Source organism: Acartia tonsa, chromosome 15, assembly GCF_053477335.1.
Source record: "Acartia tonsa isolate MP-2025a chromosome 15, ASM5347733v1, whole genome shotgun sequence".
NCBI classification, from domain to species: Eukaryota; Metazoa; Arthropoda; class Copepoda; order Calanoida; family Acartiidae; genus Acartia; species Acartia tonsa.
Genome location: NC_137274.1, coordinates 21499322 through 21515239, shown reverse-complemented (window position 1 = coordinate 21515239; position 15918 = coordinate 21499322). Strand labels below are relative to the sequence as shown.

The following is a 15918-nucleotide window of genomic DNA, read 5'->3' as shown; positions in this document are numbered from 1 at the left end:
ATTCAAGGCTTTGCTTTAAGGCAGTCAGTATGTAGTTCACAAGGTCCTTGGGATGGGGACATACAGTTATATAACCCCTTCCCCCTATAGTGTTTTACTCTAATTTTTTTCCCAATAGCCCGACGCACTGACGGACGAACAGACATATATGTAATGGATATTGTATATGAATTATAGAATAGCTTCGCTACTAAAAAGAAAATGAGTATAACGCTGTTCCTTGGAATGAGGCCACCATGTCCTAGGTGTCCACCAACACCCCCTCCATGTCCTAGGGGGCCACCTACACCCCCATCACCCAAAAATGCTGGTTGGCGGGGGGGTCTTCTCAGTCCCTGAAATCTGCCTCCGCCAAAATTTATATTTCCCTGGAAGTTGCGACCAATGATTAGATTTCAACAAGAAAACTCATGCAGGTAAGGGGAATACAGAGTGAAATAAGTTAGTGTAGTGAAGTAAAGGGTAAGTGAAGGTAAATAAAGGAAAGTAAATTAATCATTGGTTCCTGCGCCAACTGAGCTAGCTTTGGTCCTGTGCCGAGTAGGCGTGGTGGGCTAGAAAAATCAACATTTCCTGAAATTATATTAGAGTAAGTGGATGATTGTCTGTATTTAGCTTAACCAATCGCTATCTGCTTGACCGACATGTTCCTCCTTAACAGTAAAGCTTCTCAAAGGTAATGGGGAGTTTGTTTGTTTTAAATTAACCCCAATAAAATTTGTGAAAAATATTATCCTTATCTAAAGTGTACCTGATCCTTATCTAAAGTGTACCTGATCTGTATCTAAAGTGTACCTAATCCTTTTATAAAGTGTACCTGATCCTTATCTAAAGTGTACCTGATCCGTATCTAAAGTGTACCTAATCCTTATCTAAAGTATACCTAATCCTTCATCCCGATAAAATCTTTTTAAACCAAAATGGTAAATTCTTATCTAAAGTGTACACAATCCTTATCTAAAGTATACCTAATCCATATCTAAAGTGTACCTGATCCTTATCTAAAGTGTACCTGATCCTTATCTAAAGTGTACCTGATCCGTATCTAAAGTGTACCTAATCCTTATCTAAAGTATACCTAATCCTTCATCCCGATAAAATCTTTTTAAACCAAAATGGTAAATTCTTATCTAAAGTGTACACAATCCTTATCTAAAGTATACCTAATCCATATCTAAAGTGTACCTGATCCTTATCTAAAGTATACCTTATCCTTATCTAAAGTGTACCTGATCCTTTTCTAAAGTGTACCTAATCCTTATCTATAGTATATTTGAACCTTGTCTAAAGTGTTCCTAATCCTTATCTAAAGTGTAACTAACCCTTATCTAAATTATACCTAATCCTTATCTAAAGTGTAACTAATCCTTATCTAAAGTATACCTAATCCTTATCTAAAGTGTACCTTATCCCTATCTAAAGTGTACCTGATCCTTATCTAAAGTGTACCTGATCCTTATCTAAAGTTTACCTGATCCTTATGTAAAGTGTACCTGATTCTTATCTAAAGTGTACCAGTCCTTATCTAAAGTGTACCTAATCCTTATTTAAAATATACCTGATCCGTATCTAAAGTGTACCTGATCCTTATCTAAAGTGTACCTAATTCTCATCTAAAGTATACCTAATCCTTCATCCCGATAAAATCTTTTTAAACGAAAATGGTAAATTCTTATCTAAAGTGTACCTAATCCTTATCTAAAGTGTACCTGATCCATATCTAAAGTGTACCTAATCCTTATCTAAAGTGTACCTAATCCTTATCTAAAGTGTACCTAATCCTTATCTGAAGTGTACCTAATCCATATCTAAAGTGTACCTGATCCTTATCTAAAGTGTACCTTATCCTTATGTAAAGTGTACTTGATCCTTTTCTAAAGTGTACCTAATCATTATCTAAAGTGAACCTAATCCTTATCTATAGTATACCTGAACCTTGTCTAAAGTGTAACTAATCCTTATCTAAAGTATACCTAATCCTTATCTAAAGTGTAACTAATCCTTATCTAAAGTGTACCTGATCCTTATCTAAAGTGAACCTGATCCTTATGTAAAGTGTACCTGATTCTTATCTAAAGTGTAACTAATTCTTATCTAAAGTGTACCTAATCCTTATATAAAGAGTACCTGATCCTTATATAAAGTGTACCTCATTCTTATCTAAAGTGTACCTAATCCTTATCTAAAGTGTACCTAATCCTTACATACAGTGTACCTAATCCTTTTTTAAATGTACCAAATCCTATTCTAAAGTGTACCTGAACCTTCAGATGAATGGAAATGATTCTGTCCAGAGTTGAAACCATTGCTGATGTAACTCTGGCCAAAGTCAAACCCGTGTCCACTGCTCTCATAACTGGAACTTTATTAAAAACTTCGAGTCCTTATAGGTTTCATTTGTTTATTATCATTTTGGTTGCTGGTTTCATTAATAAATCAATATATAATCAAATCATTTGTATGTTGCACCAATGAAATGGTCTTTCCAGCTGGGAAAAATATAACGATTACCCCCCATTGCATCCTTTTACCTCATTTCCTCCCCTTCTACTAGAGCAAAGTCTGCCCAATAAATGAGGACTAAAGTAGCAACATAAATTGGTGAATTTTTCTTACTGTCCTTATATCCATTTATCAATATTAGTTATCACAGCGTTTCATAGACAACTTTCCGTGGATATTAAAATGAAAAATAACAAGATTAAAACCAGTTTTGTTGACCACAATACTATACTTAATATTTCAGTATGGCTGAGAACCGGTTCTACTCCACCGTATATTAATCGGTTTAAAATTTTTTAATAACCCTGAATTGTATCCACCACCTGAATTCTGGGTATAACCTGTTGTTAATTAGGAAAAAAATAATTTAAAAAATCACGAAACCTTTCTGTAAACAAATTATTAATTGGTCTTTTGGAGCATGACTGACAGACCAACATATCAAGTTGATTATACACTGGATGCTCATCCATATAGGGAATCTTCACAAAAATAATTTTAGCCATCTATCTTGTATAGTAGCCGAGAAAATCATGTTTCTTTGCCTTTGATTGCGCCTGTTTTTGGCCAAGGTATTTAACCAAATCTAACTTATTATGTTGCGCATCTGACATAGCAGCATTAGGAAACATTTATAACAACTTTAATTATGACACGGTGTTAAGCAGAGATTCGAACCCATCACCTCCTTGATGCGCTGCATGTCGTACCTTAACAAAGTGTCTAAAATATCAGCCATGTAACGTCATAAAAATGAGGAATTATGTATCTCTTTTTTAGGGGTTATCTTTCCCACTCCTCCTCTCATCTCCCTCATTTTTATGGCGTCACATGGCTGATTTTTGAGACACTTTGTCCCACTACTGCATGTCGCAATTGGCGATAGCATCGCCATTGACTTGCATCATCGCTTTAGGCCTACCTATTCTATTGACGTCATAGTGGAGGAAAAAAGAAAGGGAAAGAAACCCTCTAGACAATAGATGGGGTATAGGGTATATTCTAACGTCAATAGAATAGGTGGGCTTAAAAGCAGTGACATCTATCGCCATTTTGCTAGAGCTACTATCATTAAACTTTAGGATCTAATCTTATATTCTTTTTTTCTATTCCTGGAGAGTTAAAATATCCAGAGTTATATTCATTACTGTCATAACTCTGGCCTGTATAACTGTTATCAGCATTATCCTGCTCATACCACATCAAGTTTATCAAATAATAGCGGCTATATTAGGTACTAGAGGCCTCTAGGGGCACTTTAGATTGGGGGGTGGGGGGGGGAGGGTCGTCCATAGTTTAGTTTTTAAAAGAAAAGGCATAACTATTTTTTGAAGTGTCTTTTTAAAAGCAAAGCTTTTCTATTATTAGGGTAGGTCCGTCCATACGTCCATAACGGTTGCCTCTTTTCGATAATTTAGACATGTTAGAATTGTCCTGTCCATTTCAAACTTTACATGGTGATTCCTATAACAGTTAGGTATGAATTAGAAAGCGAGGCAACTCTATAATCATTACAGAAAGTACGTAAGTCTATTTAAAACATGCTAATGTTAATATTTTTACAACATGTTTTTGTATGATATAATAATCCTATTAATATTATTTTTGGAATAACGATTCTTAGGACAACTAGGTAACGGTATTTAAATCAAATCCTAAAAAAGAAAGTATGTCCTTTTACATTATCCTATATTTACGAAATTTATGTACAGGGTGCGCCACATAAATCCGGACTTTTTCTTATTTTTAAAGAAATGATCATAAAATCGTCAATTTCAAAGATTTTATTGAATTTTAAAAACTGGGAAGCAAACTAGCTATATGACTATTAGATTATTCAATAAAATCGCCGCCAGCCTCAATCACCGCCTCTACCCGCCCCCTGAACCGCCCCCAGACCCTGGTCACCATGTCCCTGTCCAAGCTGGCGAAGTTCTCCTTCATAGTGGCAATGAGGTAGGTCTTTGTGGTATGGGCGCGTCTATTGGTTCATGCTTTAATGGCGCTCAGGCCCAAAAGTCAATTGGATGAAGATCGGGGCTGCTGGAAGGTCATATCTCCTTAAGGACGTGAGTAACTGCAGGATCCAAATTCACCCATCTTTCAAGCTACCCTTCGACACGGCGGCTCTCATTTGGGCCACAATTAAGCTAGAACAACGTGCAATACCTTTTTGGAAATGGCATGAAGATTAAGCTAGGGTTATCCTCGCAACACATAGTCTAAAACGAGTTTTAAGGTTACAAATGGGCCCATGTAGTCGAGAACCGAGAAATTTTCATGAATTTTCACGATTTTTGACGTTTTTGACCTCTCAAAATCTGCCACGTTTCACTTTGATGGAGTACTACGGCCAAGCCATTTCAGATAGAGAGCTCTAGTCTTTTTTAGTGTCTTACTTATGTATCTAACAGTATCCTCAGCAAGTTGTATAACTCTACCTCACCTACAGATGGGCTGACGTCAGATTTAGTGGGCCCTAGTCAAGAATCCAGGGTAAACTATCAGCGCGTTTCGATTCTGCCATGTTGAACATAAGCCTTGCCAGCTTGGAGAACACGTCCTCCATCGTCTAAAAATTTTTATGGGCAAAAAGATAACTACCCAAGCTTTTTAAAGTGTGGTCAAACGTCATGATTGGTCAAGTAGTTTTGGTGCTATGGCCGTTTGAAAAAAGTCCGGATTTATGTGGCGCACCCTATACAATTTCGTGTAGACTTAGAAATTAATACTCTGCCTTTTAAGTTCTGACAACCAACAACAGTTATTGTTCGTTTGTCCTACCGTTTCAGAGCTTCGCTTTTATGGATGTTGTCATCCTTGTTTTTCTATGACCGATTCCTAATGGGAGGGTGGAGGTACCCTCCCAAAAAGTATATCTAAACCTTCCCAGAACATATGAGAGGCTAAATAGACGTCCAAGGGGGGGGGGGGTAATGGGGCGATTACCCCCCCCCCCCAAATTTTTTTCATTTTAAACCCCCCCCCCCCATTTAAAATTTACCCCTACCCTGGGGGTGCCGTAGGCACACCCAACCATTTAGGAGGGTAAATACCCCCCCCAAAAATAAAAAATCCCAAATAAAAAATTTTTTGCGCGCTTCGCGCGCATTTTTAATACTAAATATTTGATAAAATTTAAATTACCCCCCCAAAAAATTTTATCCCGGGGATAAATTTTGGGGGGAGGGGGTAAACTAAATTTAACCCCCCCAATAGACTTCAGGGGGGGTAATTACCCCCCCAAGCAAATTTTACCCCTGGGGTAAAAAATTTTGGGGGGGGGTAAAAAAATTTTTTGGCGGGCTTCGCGCACCATTTTACCCCCCCCAAATACGAATTACCCCCCACCCCTTAAAATTGTTTACCCCCCTCCCCAAAAAAATAGCTTGGACGTCTATGAGAGGCTACATTGTAAACCAGAAACAACGGTTCAGCATAGATCCTTTTATTTAAAGTATGACAACATCCATAAAAGCGAAGCTCTGAAACGGTAGGGCAAACGAATATCAACTTTTGTAGAGTGTCAGATCTGAATAAGTATTTTACATATACTATACATACTATGTCAAAACTTAAACATATATATATGTTTAAGTTTTGACAAAATTGCACGTAAATTTATGGCAAAACTGTTAAATTACAGGATACTGTTTAAAGGACATACATACATTTTTAGTACTTGATGATAGAGATGCTTTCCTTTTGATATTGTAATTTGTTGTCCTAAGAAGCAGTAAAGTAAGATAATTAATAAATTATACCACAAAAAAATGTTTGTCAAAAAAGTTATAAATAAACATTACTTAAATGAACGTGCGGACATTCTGGTAACAATTATAGAGTTGCTACGATTTCTAAATCATAACTAACAGTTATAGGAATCATCATGCAAAGTTTGAAATCGAAAGGACAATTCTAACATGCCTAAATTAACAAGAAGAACTAACCATTACGGACGGACCGACAGACAATAATTAAAGAAAAGCTTCGCTTTTAATATAGGGATTGATAAAATTGATATTCCCTGAAAAGTTCCATAGGTCAGGCTGTCCACACTGTTGGAAAATGGGCGAACGTTTCCACCTTAATTATAAAGAGCAAGGATGACAACATACATAAGAGCAAAGCTCTAACATCAGACAGTAAGACAGACGAACGTTGACACTTGAGAGTTCAGAATTTAATAATAGAGGTATTTCTTTAAAAAATTAGACTCGCTACTCGCTGGTGAGGCAAAATTATTTTTGTGAAAAAATCCTCCAAAATCACATAAAAATCTACAAATAGATAACAAAATCTTATGTTAATAATCCTTTTATGATTTTATCTAATTTTTGTAGGTTTTTTATGCGATTTTGAGGATTTTTCACAAAATAATTTTGCCCCACCAGCGAGTAGCAAGCCTAATTTTTTTAAAGAATCCATCCCAGAATACAATAAAAGGATTTGTGAGTGTCTGTATCATAGGATCTCGCTAACCAGAGAATCAATATTTTAACAATATACAGAAGGGGCAATTTATTTATCATAATTGGGGATGTGTTTCAATTTAGCGTCCATTGTCTTATCTGCCAATTAATAATGAATCTCATACCTTCTATATTTTGAATAAAATAAAATTTAATTTAATAACTATATTTGCGACAACTTATATTACACAGAAACTGGCAATTTTTGATAATTACAAAATATTCCCTATCCCCCACCTATTGGGTGGATTTGTATTAGCATTATTGACATTCTATTGGTGAACTATTAGAGACAATGAAAATATTATGCAAAGAAAGATAGGGTTGACAATATCTTTTTATCTGGACTAAGAGACCGGAGGTAAATTCTTAATAAAACTTTTGCCTCACTAAAATCAGTTTCCCCCACTAAAATGAGTGGGGGAAACTAACATTTTAGAGGGGATAATTTTGCCCCACTAAAATTTTAGTGAGGCAATCTCTTTTTAAGAGTTCACTTCAGGATTCTCACAAACAATTCAAGCGTATTCATAAAAAAAAAGATGCGTACCAACTATCCTGTTTCCCCGACAAGGTCGAAACATGTCAACAATTAATTTATTAGCTTAATTTTCATCAAGATATGGTTAATTATGTACATTCATTTCAAGTGAAAATTCCCCCTCAACCCACTTCCCCTCCCCCTTTTACCCACTTCCTTTTAGTTACAACCAAAAACAAGTTTTACACCAACATTACGCCACAAAATAATCTAATTTTCAGCAATTTCAAATAGAATTAATTTGCTGAATCACAGCTGCTGACCTTTACCTGAAAAGGTGGCAGGACCTGTTGGAACCTGAAGTATCAATACTTTCAATCAACATTTTAGCAAGTTTTAGAAAAATTTCTCCTTTTAAAAAATATATATAGGGAGAAAGTCGCTTTAAAAAATCAGCATGTGACATCATAAAAATTAGGAATTATCCATCTCTTTTTAGGGGTTTTCTTTCCCACTTCTTCTCTCATCTCCCTCATTTTTATGACGTCACATGCTGATTTTTTTAGTAACTTTCTCCCCATGCAATAATAGTTTACAATCCTTCCACCAATTTAACAAAATGTTTAATTTTTCTGCTTATTTGTATGGCCATAGGGACCTCCAAAAAGTTTGTCTGTGTTTCTATGACACCATTTCTACATTTCTTTGCTGATTTTTATTGGATATTTTTTTTCTTTTGCTTAAGACCTTTTATTCTTTGTATTTTCTGGGAACCTTTTTAAATAACTTGGGGAGGTTCAAGTCTATTTTTCTGACCTCTCCCAGAGGCTAGGATCAATGCAACTAGTATAATGTATATTTTGCGACAAAATAAGGTTATGCTATTTAAAATCCACACGATCGAAGAAAAAATTAGAATAAAATTATGGAAACATATTGTCTTGGTGAAGTATTGGTTCCTGAACATTGTTGTCCTGCACAGAGAAGTCTCCAGGACTGGAGAAAGTGCCAGGTCCAGGTCCAGTGGCCCCACCTCCAAATCCTCCTGATATTAGAATCAAACACTAGAGGGAGAAAGGATTAAATTGTATTACCGTATCGCAATGACCTTGCGATGACTCTCAATTGGATCTTTGAAAATTGACCAATGGTAACACAAATATTCACACAGCCAAGCAGCAGAAAACAATTTGCTAGCAGATTAAAAAGGTCAAATAAAAATTATGTCTAGCATTGTATAATATTCAGTTTTCTATGAATATAAAAAAAAATTAAGCCCGTTTTGATTATACATTTTATATCCGCAGAAAGCTGTTTATAATATGATGCGAGAAATGACTAATATCAATCTTGTAACAGAAAATATCTGATAAAAGTTTATTAATAATTCTTACATGAAAGTGAATATTTTATGTAAAGACGACATTCTGACAATTGTTAAAACAAAACATGCGGCATTTATAATAATGTGTACGTGATGTATTGTATACCTTGTAAGTTGTAAGGCAAAGCTGGTCTTCTCACCACACGAACTTTGGACTGGCTCTAAAATCAAAAAATTATACAGAGGGCATAGCTTGCCAGGGATCTAAAGGGATAAGACAATATCCGATTAATTGATGTATATCCCCAATGATGATATACATAAGTACCCTTTTCTGTGCATTACAATTAGTAGTTGAAACATTTGGACACTGAACTTAATGAATCAATCAATCAAAATTTAGTAAAAGTCCCCAAAGTTGTTAAGCCAACAAATAAGCTAACGTTAATATAAAACTTTTGGGACTAGCCTATTGTACTATCTCTCGCTGATAGCTTGCAGTCAAACAGGGATATAATAGATAATGATATAAAGATGAACACTTAGATATATAGATAGATAGATGGACAGATAATGGAACATATATACAGATAGATAGATAGACTTACCTTTGGATAAATAAGATCTCTAACAGAGAATCCTCTCTCTTGTGCAGTATCAGATCTCATAACTCTACGCGGCATAACTGCGCAGTATAAGGAACATTATATCAGAAACTAAAGGGATAAGACATACCTGTCTTTAGTGCCCGGGCAAAATGGGGATAGATGTCACTGCCTTTGGCCTACCTATTATATTATCGTCAGGAAATACCCTATTCCCCATCTCTTTATTATGGGGTTTCTTTCCCCCTCCCTTTTATTTTTCCCTCTACTATGACGTTGATAGAATAGGTAGGCCAAAAGCTGTGTAATCTATCCCCTTTTTCCTAGGACACTAAACACTGCTAAGATAAGACAATGGCCAATAAATTGATGTACATCCCCAATTGTGACACACAAAATTGTCCCTTCTTTAGATTACAATTAGTTGTTGAAACGTGTCTTTGAATCTCTGAATGAACCTAATATAGTATCCTTTCCTTGAAATTGGGTGGGTGCGCCCCTCCTCCGCGTTAGAAGAAAGTTATCCTTAGGGGAGGCAAGGAACCCAACATTTTGAGATAACTGGATATTTTTTTTACAATTTTTTAAATCATTGGCACGTTTAACTAAATATGCCTAACCCCAGTGGGGCTATCCAGCATCCAATATAACCTAATCTAAATTGACCTAAGGTAATAGCCTTAAACATACCAAAAAAAGCTCCCCGTGGATTTTAAATTATTAGAAATTAAACCCTGCAAAGCCCTATCCCTACGGGGCACCTTTAACCTTTACTTAACCTAACCTAACCTAAAATAAGCCTGAATATACATTTTAAACAAAAAATTTCATTAGATTTTTTTTCTAAATCTGTAAAAAAACTTTTCCTTGTGGTCAACAATGTTAGTCCTTATGTTGTCATCAAGATAATCTGTTTTGTCAATTGAGTTATCAGGACCAGCATAGGAGTCTACTACTGATGATGGAGGACATCGATCTTAATATAATACGTTGCCTAGAGGACAAATATCTAAGAACTATAGAAACCTAAATAATTTTGTGAAAAAATCTTCCAATCGGTTTTCAGAAAATCTTTGAAACTTTAATTTAAAACTAATTTTTCTTAATAAACACAGTGATAAATGGTTTTTGAGCGAACTAAAAAATGTTAAACATAATGAATAAAAAAAGTTGGTTGTCTCTTAGGTGTTACTTAACCTAATTACCCGAGTGTTAAAGTTTCATGAAAAGCAGAAGCTTTGTAAAGTGCCTATAAAAAACAACGTCAAACTGGCCTACCATTGGCCAATATAAGTGTATACTGGCCTATCAATGGTAATTTAGTCTGTGAATTAGCCAATCATAATTCATTTGTATTGTAAGACGTCATTTTTTTTAAAGGAACTATAAACAGCTTCAACCAGCAGCCTCACCTGAGGGAAGCCAAAACTTAAAGAGATGCAATGAAAACATATATTAAATAAACAAACATTAAAAACTATAGAGTAGCTTTGTTTCAACAAGGGTGACAACATTCATAAAAGCGAAGCTCAGAAACGGTGGGACAAACGAACATTAACACTTGTAGAGTGTCAGAACCAAATAATCAGAATATAAATATATAAAAGTCGAACACAACATAATTGTAAATAAGTTTGTTGAAAACTGATTAAATACAGGATATTGTTTTAAGACCATAGACGTCCAAGGGGGGGGGGGTAATGGGGCGATTACCCCCCCTCAAACGAATTTGGGGGTGCCGTAGGCACCCCCAAAATTTTTTTCATTTTACCCCCCCCCCATTTAAAATTTACCCCTACCCTGGGGGTGCCGTAGGCACCCCCAACCATTTAGGAGGGGGTATTTACCCCCCCCAAACAATTTTGGGGGGGTAAATACCCCCCCCCAAAATAGAAAATCTCTAACAAAAAAAATTTTTGCGCGCTTCGCGCGCATTTTTAATACTGAATTGTTAATAAAATTTAAATTACCCCCCCCAAAAATTTTACCCCGGGGGTAAATTTTGGGGGGGGTAAACAAATTTTACCCCTGCCAACAGATTTCAGGGGGGGTAATTACCCCCCCCAAGCCAATTTTACTCCCGGGGTAAAAATTTTGGGAGGGGTAAAAGAAATTTGCGGCGCGCTTCGCGCGCCATTTTACCCCCCCCAAAAAACGAATTACCCCCCCCTTAAAAAATTTTTACCCCCCCCCCAAAATAAAAAGCTTGGACGCCCCTGTTTAAGACATACTTACATTTTTAAGATTTAATTATAGAGATGCTTTGCTTATAAGAACGTACTTTGTTGTACTAGGAATCAGTATTTCTAAACTCAGATCAATCGAATAATTCTATCACACAAAATTAGCTATTAAAAAGTTAGAAAGCAACATGTTTAAATTGGAAGTACGGCCTTTCTGCTAACGATTATATAGTTGCTTCGCTTTTTAACTCGTACCTAACTGCTATAGGAATCATCATGCAAAGTTTGAAATCAATAGGTCAATTCTAACATGCATAAATTATCCGTTACGAATGGACTTAAGGGCGGACGGACCGACCCTAATAAAATAGAAAAGCTTCATTTCAAAAAAATATTTACCATCCAAACACTCTGTATTCAAGATAGACCCCTCACTGTATATTTAGAACTTTTATCTATAATACAAAGTAGAATCATGTCTGTCTGTTCGTCCGTCTGTCCCTTAAGATCTCAGTGACCACTGAACCAATTGGATTCTACTCTTCAGGGAATATACCTACCCAACCCTTCCAAAATTATCGGTTTACTTAAAATTTCAAAACTAAAATTGAAAGTAAGGGGTCTACTCATCTACACCCCCCCCCCCCCTCTTGACCCTAGAGGTCTCTTAGGGCGTATAGCCACTAGTTCTTATTTTAAAGTACAAGGGTGTCTATCTTTGGCTTAATATCTCGTCAATCGCTTAACAAATATGGTTCTCCTTTACTGTTGAGCTTGTTAAAGGTCCAGGTGTTTAACTATTTTTGTTACATAAAAAAGTTCAAAAATCCTTGTATATTCGTAGGTTGGCAGATTTGCGACAATATGATCTGTAATCAACTAATGTTTTCAAAGTTTTAAATCTATTTTATAACTATAGTAGAATGATGTCTGTCCGTCTGTCAGTCCCTTAAGATCTCGGTAACCACTGAACCGATCGGATTCTACTCTTCAGGGAATATACCTACTGGTCCTGTGGTGGTTTTAGGCTATTTTCTTGGGGGGTGGGACACCCCCAACCCCCCAAAAAACAAAAAAAATTCCCATTTTTTTGCAGAAGATTTCCTTGGTCCTTTTACGAATTTCGCAAAGCCCCTAGAGGCTAGGGGCGAAGCCGCTAGTCCTTATATAAAGTATAACAGGATGTCTATGTTTAATTAGCTAAATCTTATGATCATCTCGCTAACCGCTGAACCGATATGGTGATACAATAATCGCTTTATAGATCAAGGTAAGATAAGGGTTTTTAATTTTTGGGGGGATAAGTACCTCCAAGCTTCAAATATAATTCGCCCCTAGAAAAATCCACCATCTCCTCAAAAAATGTAAAATTCAATAAGAAACGTTGAGGTTTAGCTTATTGTTGTTTATCATAAATGGGTTAATTTGTTTACTATTGAAGGGTGAATTTGTTTATCATCAATAAGTGAATTTATTTACCATTAATCAGTAAATTTGTTTATCGTTAATGGGAAAATTTATGAAACTTTGAAGGGTGAATTTGTTTATCCTAAATGGGTGAATTTGTTTATCATAAATGGGTGAATTTGTTTATCATTAATGGGTGAATTTGTTTACTATTGAAGGGTGAATTTGTTTATCATAGTAGGGTGAATTTATTAATCTTTTAACAGTGAATTTGTTTATCATTAATGGGTGAATTTGTTTACTATTGAAGGGTGAATTTGTTTATCATCATTTGGTGATTAAAACTGTGCCTCCGTCGGAATGAGAACTTTTTTCCCATCTCCAGGCTTTCGTCGGACTTTGTCGTACTTCTTCGGGGGCCTACATTAATGGATATTTTAATGATAGACAGATAGATAGACAGACATATAGATAGATATATAGACAGATAGATAGGCAGATAGATAGACAGATAGATAGACAGAAAGATAGCCAGAGAGATAGACGGATAAATAGCCAAGATAGACAGAGAGATAGACAGATAGGTAGACAGATAAATAGACAGATAGGTAGACAGATAGATAGACAGATAGATATATAGATGGATAGACAGATAGATAGACAAATAGATAGACAGATAGAGAGACAGATAGAGAGACAGATAGATAGACAGATAGATAGATAGATAGACATATAGATAGACATATAGATAGATAGATAGATAGATAGATAGATAGATAGACAGATAGATAGACAGATAGATAGACAGATAGATAGACAGATAGATAGACAGATAGATAGACAGATAGATGGACAGATAGATAGACAGATAGATGGACATATAGATAGACAGATAGATAGACAGATAGATAGACAGATAGATAGACAGATAGATAGACAGATAGATAGACCGATAGATAGACAGATAGATAGACAGATAGATAGACAGATAGATAGACAGATAGATAGACAGATAGATAGACAGATAGATAGACAGATAGATAGGCAGATAGATAGACAGATAGGTAGATAGAGGTATAGATAGATAGAGGTATAGATAGATAGACAGATAGGTAGACATATAGATAGACAGATAGAGAGACAGATAGAGAGACAGATAGAGAGACAGATAGAGAGACAGATAGAGAGACAGATAGATATACAGATAGATAGACTGTAGATAGAAAGATAGATAGACTGTAGATAGACATATATATGGACATACAGACCAGGGATAAGGGATGGGAAACGTAGGAAAATATTATTTCAGGCCTATTTCAAGCCTAGGCCTATTTCTAGCCTAATAAACCAGTTTTGGGATAGCGCAGTGGTTCGTATAAAATGCTAATGAAAAAGCTGTGTGTGTGTGTGTGTGTAGATAAAGTATAGAATCAAATTCAGGTAGCTAGTTTAAAGTAAAAAACATAACTTTTTATAAACCTATATATTAATGGCTTTTGTTAAAAAGAAGTTTTTTCTCTCCCAAATTTTTTATCTTTTACTTTGGTAATTTGAACTGTCAGAAAGCTATCGTTGGGTTTCCCTCAGACAGATTTTAGTTTGTATTATTTGAATTTTTATTACACATAGCGATTCTAGAGCAAGAAACTTTAACTTTCAGCAATCAACAAACGAAAACTTCAGTCCTATGTAATTTTGGGTCCAGAATCATAATCTGTTAAAACTAAAATCCTACGTCTTCCTATTTGCAATAAAATCGCATTAAAATTGCAACAAATATTTGCGATACCTTATTTTCATCTTATAAGAAACAATAATCCATTTTGCTAAAACAAAAATTAAAGTTAACCATTTATTAAGTACTTTCATATCTTTAAATTTGCAAAAAAAATATTTTTTTTGCAGAATAATGCCATTTTTGTCAGCGATATAAAAAGTCTCCTTTAAAACAGATTGTTAGAAAAAAAAGTAAATGTAAGTATTATAATATGTTATCTGAAGTCATTTAATAAATTTATACAGTAAAAACCAGAATTGTGCAACTTATTTGAATGAAAAGCCAAAAAACGTAATTTGCAAAAAAATTGCAACCCCTAAATCACCTAGAAAAATAAACTTTTAACCAAACTAAAGTAATATGTTTTAAAAAACATTAAAAAATATTAATCTTTTATAAAATAAAGTTTGCTTGAAAAGTTCTAATCAAATAGAACAGGGCAAAATTATTTTTTCAAAATGTAAACAAACACTTAACTTTGAATATTTCTATAGTTTTTCTAAAACTTAAAAATCAAATCGTACTCAAAATCAATGTTTTGTTTGTTAAATCTTCTTGTGGCGAGATTTTTAAATGTTATTTTTTTTATATGTATTGAATAATCATAAAAAATAGAAAAAAAATTGCATTAAGCCGATTCAAATATATTAAATATTTCCTTATTAAGGCAGCAAAATAAAAAAGGTGTTAAATAAAAATTATTTATTTTTATTTTTTAAGCTGTATAACTTTTTAAAAAATTTAAAAACATGATTTTTGCAAAAATAGATATTTTTCATTAAAAGGAAATATTGTTTTTCTAATCAGCTGTTATCAAAGAATATATCGTTTTCTTATGTTGGGCTAAGAATAGTAATTTCAAGGGATCGACAGCCGCGCACAAGCCTAAAATTCCGCAGTTTTAGATATTCAGCTTAATTTAAAAGTTATAACTTGATGATTTAACTGAGGCTTACCCGCAGCTGCTGAACCCTGTTAATTTTAAAAACTATATTCATATTAATAAGATTAAGTTTGAAATTTGCAGTCACAGGAGCCGATAAAATTTTCCTGGTGACCGGGAGGATCATACTTGAATCATAAATTTTGATTGCACTCTCATTTTAATTGCGTGAAAGATTGAGTTACGCCCTCTGTTCCCTCCAAACAGTAATTATTTGGTCGCCC

General features: G+C 34.8%; 2 protein-coding genes and 1 long non-coding RNA gene across 3 annotated transcripts in view; all 3 read right to left on the bottom strand.

Annotated features, from left to right (window-relative positions):
• Nucleotides 1-504: 504 nt before the first annotated feature.
• On the bottom strand, nucleotides 505-2846 carry LOC145307683 (uncharacterized). The gene is made up of 3 exons (XR_013875569.1): nucleotides 2807-2846; nucleotides 2259-2362; nucleotides 505-573 (listed from the first exon to the last, which is right to left on the bottom strand). It is a non-coding gene; the product is annotated as an uncharacterized LOC145307683 (long non-coding RNA).
• Nucleotides 2847-4981: 2135 nt separating this feature from the next.
• LOC145306992 (uncharacterized) lies at nucleotides 4982-9462 on the bottom strand. The gene is made up of 6 exons (XM_080149333.1): nucleotides 9388-9462; nucleotides 8946-9000; nucleotides 8420-8500; nucleotides 7785-7817; nucleotides 6497-6588; nucleotides 4982-5074 (listed from the first exon to the last, which is right to left on the bottom strand). The coding sequence occupies exons 1-6, from the start codon at nucleotides 9460-9462 to the stop codon at nucleotides 4982-4984; spliced, it is 429 nt and encodes a 142-aa protein (XP_080005459.1).
• A 3850-nt stretch (nucleotides 9463-13312) lies between these two features.
• Nucleotides 13313-15918, bottom strand: part of LOC145306991 (uncharacterized) — a 28582-nt gene continuing 25976 nt past the window's right edge. The window contains exon 8 of the mRNA XM_080149332.1: nucleotides 13313-13394. Coding sequence (XP_080005458.1) covers nucleotides 13313-13394 — 82 coding nt within the window. The remainder of the gene's footprint in view (nucleotides 13395-15918) is intronic.

Excerpts from the sequence above, each read along its gene's own strand:
- LOC145306992 (XM_080149333.1), bottom strand. The coding sequence starts at position 9,462 with ATGCCGCGTAGAGTTATGAGATCTGATACTGCACAAGAGAGAGGATTC. Across the intron at positions 8,501-8,945 it reads TTTGCCTTACAACTTACAAG|GAGGATTTGGAGGTGGGGCC; the intron begins GTATACAATACA and ends TTCTAATATCAG. Across the intron at positions 6,589-7,784 it reads AGGTCCTGCCACCTTTTCAG|GTGGAAACGTTCGCCCATTT; the intron begins GTAAAGGTCAGC and ends TTTATAATTAAG.